This window comes from Cryptomeria japonica, chromosome 4, assembly GCF_030272615.1.
Source record: "Cryptomeria japonica chromosome 4, Sugi_1.0, whole genome shotgun sequence".
In the NCBI taxonomy this organism is placed as follows: Eukaryota; Viridiplantae; Streptophyta; class Pinopsida; order Cupressales; family Cupressaceae; genus Cryptomeria; species Cryptomeria japonica.
Genome location: NC_081408.1, coordinates 610,747,725 through 610,756,167, shown reverse-complemented (window position 1 = coordinate 610,756,167; position 8,443 = coordinate 610,747,725). Strand labels below are relative to the sequence as shown.

The window sequence follows — 8,443 nt, the reverse complement described above, 5'->3', positions numbered from 1 at the left end:
TCCCACCGGTAAGTGGTAATACCTTGCTTATCTCACAGCACACATGGCATACATCATGACTCTCTGGGATATGATAGTCAAAGTAAGCAAAGGCAAGTGATTGGATGCATAGATTAGATGACCAAAGTGGAAGATGAGGAAGCCTCTAGAGGTCGAGATCTGAAATGTACACCGAATTAGCATGTGGAGTCAAGATGTGTTGCTCGAACAGAGAAGGAAGAGATGAGACGATGCGTTTGCCATCTTGGAAAACCGGTTGAGAGGAGAACCTGTTAGATGTAGATGAATCTTTGCAGTTGCACACTTAGAGTTACCGAGGTTCAGATGGAGATTGTTGTTGCCACCAATGGAGATGGTTGGAGGATTGGTAGCATGAAGCTATCAAGACTCTCAACTGGTAAACAAGGATATTGGAATGCAGCTAAGTGTACTGAGAGACAAAAGTGAAGTGCTCTTAGTCAGTTGAAGAAGCACATGGTGAGTCACCCTAGATAGCTGCTGAGAACCAGTATGTGTGATGACCAGGCTGACATGATCTACTGACACAAGGAAGGTGAAGGCAAGAAGGTTAACCAATAAGGAAAGATATACCGACAGGGTTAGAGAACCGGTAGGCAAAGAGGGATCGGTAGTATGAAGCATACATCGGTTGTGTGTAATTTTTTGATGACCAAGTCGGACCGACTTAGTGAGCTAAGGTGGATGCTGACAAAGGTGTCACATGGAGTCAAGGTGGCGGACATGCATGCAATAGTATATGGAGTGTGCACCGACGAGGTAGTTATAGAGTCGGTCAACATTAATTGCAGACCCCGTAAATCATGGGATGTGTTGTAGAGGTGTGCAGCTCAAGGAAGGTCGAACAAAGGTGAACGATGGGATGCATCGATCGATGCAGGATGTCCAGGTGCAGAACGAGGTTGGTGATGCAATCTGTTGAACCATTTATGGTGATTGACCAAGTGCCATGCTGACAGACTATCCGTGTTTGCTAAGTATAGCAAATGTGCCTTGAAAGAAAGAAGATATGTGGAAGAAACATTGGCATGCCAATAGTTCAAGAAGTTGCGTTTTAGCGGGAAAGCTCAACAATAAGAATGGAGGTAGAGACTTGATTGATTGATGCTATTAGAAGGGGTGATGCCAGTTGAATGAAAAGAATCAATATAACTATGAGAGTGAAACAACTGAGCATTTTGAGGTACAACCGGTAAGAGGATTGAAAGTGGTTTAACCTATAAGGCCAAGGCAACCTGTGAACTATTATAGATTGAATAGTATTATAAACTGGTAGAGTTTGCACCGGTAAGAAGCAGGAAGAGAAGAGTGAAGCATGCAAAGAAAGTGTTGAAGAAAATCCAGCAAGGTGAAGGACACAGCAGGGTTGAACTGGTACTGAGGAAGTCATAGGTAAGTAGGTGCAAAGACAGACAATCGGTAGAGCCTGAACCAACAAGGCAGCAACAACAAGCTAAGAAGTGAGAGGAAGAGAGTAAACAAAGATCAGACAAGGAGGAGGCAGTGTGACAGGAGATAGCAATGAACCAGTAAGGCAGTGGAGTGTGAACCAGCAGAGAGGAGGTAGAGTGGAAGACAGAGAATACTACCAACAAAGTTGAGTAGGAGAGAAACGGGTAGAGAGAGATTACTTGCAGAGGTTACATAATCCATTTGTAACCAGGATACAACTATTGTATTAATTTGATATAATGTATTGTTGTCATTGAGTTGGAGCTCGGTGTAGGGGTTGGTGCTCCTTGGGTTGGTGTTCTAAGTCGGTAGGAGTGGTACTCTTTGGGTTGGTGCCCTAAATGTTGTAACCAGTGTTTTCATTGTAAGGCTGGATTGGAGCAGTAGACTCCAACAACTTTTCTCACCAAGGTTTTTCCCATCTTGGGTTTTCCTCGTATTTACTAGTGTCATGTGACGTGCCTTTGTGTGGTTGCATTGTGATGTCTTGCATTATCTCACCAGTAGGTTTACTTGTGTTTGCATTGCTAACCGGTACTCACTCTTAGGATCAAAAGGAAGAGCTTTGGATACCATTGATTCATCCCCCTCTCAGTGGTACATTGTGTTCAACAAGTGGTTGAAATATTGCTTTACGTTCTCTATGTTGATGTGCACTATTTTCCCTCATGCTTGTGTGTATGAGGAAATGATTTGCACTGCAATGGTATTTTTGAATCTCTTTATCGCCCTTATTCGCTTGTGTATATTGGTGATAGTGAATTTTAAACTTCTTCCCAACAAGGTAAACCTATGGTATATAAGTTGCATCGACACTACAAAAGTTAAATGGGCTTAAAGATGGGCCTGTTTTTTCCTAGTGTGGAGACTACATGACAAGGTTATTTATAGCTTTGGTGCTTAGTGTAAGGAGGTAGAGAAGGTTCAAAAGACACTTTATAGTTGGACTTTGAAGAGCAGGTTGATCGATCATTTCCAAAATTTGTTATCCTATTAGACTGTTATGTAGATTTCCTTATAATTTCCAAAATTTGTTATCCTATTAGACTGTTATGTAGATTTCATTTTAAGAAATATTATATTGAAGGTAAGTCTTCCATTCTTGCTCAGTCCTTTTATCATTGGTGCTAAATGGACGTGGAAAGAGCTTTATCCTTAGGGCATCTATTTCAAATTTTTAAAGATTGTCCTCGAGGTTAGAGAATTATCTTATTTGAAAATTTATAGTAACTAAAATACTACCAGAGAATTAAAAATAACGTGACAAAAGCTAGTATATTCACATTAATTGTTCCCTAAATTGTTTCAGAGGCTGAGTCAGTAACAGGGATTTAAATCCAAAATAATCAATAGTGCAAGCAATGTAGAATCATATCAAAAGTTGTGATCAATCAAGTGCATTACTCTTAATCTAATTTAGTTAAACATTATCATGTAGGCTATGCCACTAAGGGCATATCTGTGTGATTTTGTGCTGATAAGACTCAGAGCTAGAGACATGCCAAGTAGGAATCATGATTCAAGGTTCCAACACTGTGATCAATTCTTCTGCAGGAATATATGTACTAGTTGTTCAAGGGCCACCTAATTCACTGACCTTGGACAGAGGCATATGCCAACAGTGTTCATATTTATGCTATTTATCAAAAGCATTCCAAATAAATTGTTGAATGTGAGTTTTTTTAATAAAAAGCATTCCAAAATAAATAAATAAATCATTATTTATACTTAAAACAAAACATTTTGTTACTTAAGTTTAAGCTTCGTAATACTATAAGACACGGCAGATTTTATACGATTTTATATCTCTAAGATTTGTCAGAAGATTTCATATTAAATATCAACTCTTCTGCTGACAAAATCGGTGAATGAAAACCAGGAATAAGTAAGGCAGAGAGATCTGGCATGAGCCGCTAGAGACCTGTTTCTAGTTGAGTGAAACCTCTTTCAGGCGTGAGACAGGCTAATTAGTATCTTATATGATCTCAAATATTTAAAAAATAATTTTATTGAAACGTGCTCTTCTCATATAAAGTTGTAGGTCTTCATTTCTGAAATCTGCTAGTGTCATTTGCCCATTGTTAGAAATGGAAGTGATTAGCCTTTTTTACATTACTAAGAATATTATGGTTTTTAGATAAACTCTTCCAAATCTTTCATATATTTGAACCACTTTTGACATGGCCAGATGCAAGAGAGAATCCCCATACCAAAAACTTGATATAGTGCTTACGTGGAGTGAACAAGTACAGCTTTCCTCCTAGTGACAAAACCCTTATGCACATAGGAAGAATACACACCATAACCCACACAAGCACAGCCAACCACAAACACTTAGATGCCACAACCAGATGTATTGCTGCACCAAATGTTAACAATAATGATACCAATGCTATCCATAACACATACAAACTGATTTCAGTTAGTGCTGGATCTTCTACTTGGCTAGCATAAAATGCAAATGTAAGGAGGATTGCAGAAGCAATAGAAGAACAGAAGGCCATTGTGTCAAGTATCACAAACACCTTGAAGAGAATAGTGTTTATTAATAGAGGGATTCCTTGACCTTGATCTTGAGTATCAATACCTCCTGGCAAAGTGAAAGCAGCAGCAAAAGCAACTGTTGCAATTAGAACTGCAGTTACAGATATGAACTCTGGTTTCCATTCTGTTTTTCTGACCTTGCTTGGTGAATTTATCATTGAGCCTCTATCTAATATCTTGCTAGTAGCACCACATTTCTTAAGATAGTTTTTAATCTGCAATAAACCAATTCATTTTACACTTAAAATTTTTAATAACAATTAAACAATAAACAATGATCAAATTTTATCTCTACAGTAATTTATATGTAATTATCTTGTTTCTATTAATTTTAACTATTGAATTGTTTAATATTTAAAATAACTTGAAAAAAAACTCATCTAGAATCAAATCACTTACACTCAAATAAAGTTGTGGGTCTTCATCTTCATTCTCTAGTGCAATATCTAATGCTGTTTGCCCATTGTTATCAATGCAATTAATTAGTCTTTCTGAGATTACTGAGCATATTATAGTTTTCAGATCTCCTCCAACTCTCTCAAATATTTGAGGAGCATTTTTCACAGCCAGATGTAAGGCATTTCTACCATCATTGTCTACCACTTCTAGACAGTCGCTACTGTAATTTAATATCACTTTGAGTAACGGTGCATTCCCCTCCTTAGCTGCTATATGAAGTGCAGATTGCCTGTTTTGGTCCACTTTGTAAGGAGAGAGAGTGTCCTCTTTTATAAGCATATCTCCAATTGGGGCAATTTTCTTGGGATTCATTGAAATAGCTGGAATTAATGCAGCCATATGCAATGGAGTTCTGTGGAAATTGTCTACTTCTTTAGCAAGTTCAGGTCTCTCATCTAAAAGCTTCTTAATTACACCTGCACAATCAAAAAACAAAAACTAAAAATGAGAGACGATTTTACAGCTGTAAAAGAGTAACCATTTTAAGGCGATATGACGAGTGTTTTAACTCATTGTATCTTAATATAGATTAAAAAATTTAAGATAAAATAAACAGCCACACTACCTTTGTTTCCCTAAATGATAGGAGGAAACAACTTGTTTGGAGAAGAAAGTTAAAAAGGGGATTAATCATCCTTAGCCAGATTAAGAATTTTACCCAGTGAACGAATAATACAGATGAGGGTTACCAGTTAGAGTTAATTTTGAGGCAAATATTGATAATGTTCTTATTTTTAAGACTCTTAGCATGTCCTATTTAGATGTTGAAGGATTTTGGAGGACGTTAATTGTAATCTGTAGTAGAAAATTGTTCATGTGGGTTTAGATGGTGTGTTTTAGGAAGAAAGTATCATCAACATTTGATTTGTGTGGATGAAGGTCTATTGCAAATTGGAGGGGCTCACCCTGTCTATCACTGGATTAAACACTTGATTTCTATTGGAAGGAAAGCAAAGAAGGTCATCAACAAATTGCAAGAGATCCAACATTTATCCTCTTTCTATCAAGAAAAAATAAAAGATTTGGATGAGAGTTTTTCTGAAAGAACTTTGCTTCAATGAATATGCCGTAGGGTTAGCTTTGTTGAGAGGTTTCTGTTCTGGACCACTCTAATTTGAATGTCACTTTGAGTCTACTAATTGTTCTTAATCCTTTCTTGAAAAGTATTAATTTTGTTGTGGCAATTTATTAATTTATATCCTTATTTCTATTTATTCTTTGTCACTGTTTTTCATTATTTTGTAGCTTCTTTGTAATATTTTTTCAAATTTCTATTAAAAATTTAAGACCCTTTTAAAATCTCAAAATTCTCTTTAATCTAATAAAATAAATATATTGGTATATCTTCACAGTAGAATCATTTATTTTAAAATTTATTTCATTCTTTCTATTATTCAAACTTTTAATTATTGAAAAATTATATAATAGAATTGGCTTTTACTTTTCTATTAATCCCAAAAATAAACTCCTACAATTTTTTAACAATAAAAAAATCATACAAATACTTAACAAGTGATGGATTAAAATAACCCTTGCTTATACATTGTTTCTTAAAAATACAAGCTAGTTCTGACTTCAATTGTTGACATTTGGACCACCAAAACTAAAGAACAACACAAATAACCATTGTATAACAAAATACAAACTGATTCTAACTTTCAACTTTTGATATTTGGACTACCCAACAACGTACCTTTTCTATTCCGACTTCATTGTTGATATTTGAACCACCCAAAACTAAAGAACAACGTACCTTTTCTAAGGTTCAAGACTGCAAGATGTAAAACCGTTTGTCCATCAAATCTCTTGTAGTACTCTCTTGAAGTCTGACAACACAACATTTCAACGATCTTGAGATGACCTCCCTCACAAGCTTTAAAGAGAGCCGTTTCACCTGCCTTGTTAATCTCATTCACCAAATTTGGGCATGACTTCAATAAATCTTCCACTACTTGCTCATTTCCTCCCATCGCCCCTTCGTGCAACGCTGTGTTTCCCTCCATATTTTTAGCTCTTAAAAATGGCATCCCATCCTCTGGATTGGCAATTGAGAGTTGAAGCAACTTTTGAAGGAATTGCAGAGAGCCATGATAGGCTGCAATATGGAGCACCGTGTTTCCCCCTGGCGTTACCTCATTAGCAACGCCTTGCACCTCCCCAATCTCATTAAGCACTTGTTCTTTCCCTGATTTGGCTGCTTCGTATAGCGTTTTGTTCATTCCTTTGCCGACACACCCACTGAGATCCATCAAGTTCTGATGGAAAAATACTCTAGGCTTAAGGCAAATGCGATTTTTCAAGTTCAAGGGGACGGTCCAAACATTGCTATTTATCATTTGGAGGAGTCACAAAACGTGTAGTTTGGGCCGGTGAATTTCTTCAATTCTACGGATCATGCTACTTTTACCATCTAGAATTATGTTATTTCCACAATTCACGAGAATAGATTAAGCTGTGTTATTCTACAATTTCAAATCTATTCGTAAATATCATTTATTTGGATAATTAAAGGAACGTTTGAGTCCATACACATAAGATAAATATTTATTTTTGTAGGGATGATACTCACTGTTTAACCATTGAAATAATCTATGAATTTTAATGAAGGGTTTTGACTATAATTTTGAAAAAAAAAACTTTTTGAAATTTTATTACTGACAGTTGGTCATTTTGACTTGACTTTAATTTCTTTTTCAAATTTAATTATTGACAAACTAGTCATTTTGATCATAATTTTGACAAAAGACTTTCTAAACTTTATTGTTGACAATTTGGTTATTTTGAATGTAATATTTATAAAAGTTTAGGACATGTACCTAAGCTTGTTGGCTGTGATAGCAATTGTTGATTTATGTCCAATTTCTTTTATAATATTGTACCAATAGTTGTGACTTTAAAGTTGTTATTGCTGATGATAACTACCCATAATTGAATAGCCTTAAACCAAACACATTAAGCAACATATTAAGCCTAAAAAATATCAGTCGACTATGAGTGTTTAACACTTTTAAACCTAGAAGTCAAAGTCAAAGCTTAGTGTGTGTGATATAAGCCATATGTAATTGAATGAAATGTATCCCTAAGCACTAAAAAGCAACCTTAGTGTGTGTGATTTAAGCCATCTGTAATTGAATGAAATGTATCCCTGAGCACTAAAAAGCAATGAATCATGTGATGCCACATCAGTGCACAAGTATGGTCTCCCTTTTGCTTTGGGCTATTTTATTTATTTTAAATAAGTGACTCATAAAAATATATCAGTCGTGAGAATAAATTATCTATTTAACATTCATTGTATTTAAGTGATACTAATTCAGAAAAGTTTAATCGGAATTTTCTTTAAGATCAATACTTTAACTTGCTATTTCATTTACAAAACTAATATACCAATAACAATATAAATATAAAATTTTAATAGTAATATCATGATATAAAATGCTTTATCTCTTAAATGAATCCAATACAACATGATGACTCAATGTACAACTTATTTTATCTTATACAAAATAATATTAATATATATATTTTTAAATTATTATTTTAAATAAAAATTTGATACAATATAAATTAATGAATTTGAAAGATATATTTTTTAAATATAAAATATTTAAGTATTTTCCAAGAAAATATGAGGATGCAAATTATTGGATATATATATTATTTAAATTCTAAACTCATAAATTAAAAAATAAATAAAAACATATTGACTAAAATACCAACTTTTTTTTCTTCATTCATTGTGACGTGGACAACCCTTTTGTTTTCTTTGATTGTTTGGTAAACAGTCTCATTGTTTTAAAAGAATCGAATCTGTCCCGTACAACACAGCTTAATATGTTATAATCAATTATGGTACTAATTTCTTTGGACTAAGTTTACAGTCAATTATCATGCGATGTGTGGAATCAGTTTTCACTCATTATATATTACATCATCTGCGGAATCATCTTTGAATTGTCATGCTAGGTCG

The 8,443-nt window shown here is 34.7% G+C and overlaps 1 protein-coding gene across 1 annotated transcript; it reads right to left on the bottom strand.

Moving 5' to 3' along the window:
* Positions 1-3,570: 3,570 nt before the first annotated feature.
* Positions 3,571-6,800, bottom strand: LOC131032196 (ankyrin repeat-containing protein ITN1). Its single transcript, XM_057963142.2, has 3 exons — positions 6,227-6,800; positions 4,414-4,889; positions 3,571-4,229 (listed from the first exon to the last, which is right to left on the bottom strand). Exons 1-3 carry the CDS (start codon positions 6,720-6,722, stop codon positions 3,627-3,629), a joined length of 1,575 nt encoding a protein of 524 aa, XP_057819125.2. The 5' UTR covers positions 6,723-6,800; the 3' UTR covers positions 3,571-3,626.
* Between the last annotated feature and the right edge of the window lie 1,643 nt (positions 6,801-8,443).

What these genes read in the sequence shown, in the direction of transcription:
- LOC131032196 (XM_057963142.2), bottom strand. Translation starts at nt 6,722, where the DNA reads ATGGATCTCAGTGGGTGTGTCGGCAAAGGAATGAACAAAACGCTATAC. An exon ending in AGTCTTGAACCTTAGAAAAG is followed by an intron (nt 4,890 to 6,226) that starts GTACGTTGTTCT and finishes TTGATTGTGCAG; the next exon opens with GTGTAATTAAGAAGCTTTTA. An exon ending in ACCCACAACTTTATTTGAGT is followed by an intron (nt 4,230 to 4,413) that starts GTAAGTGATTTG and finishes GGTTTATTGCAG; the next exon opens with ATTAAAAACTATCTTAAGAA.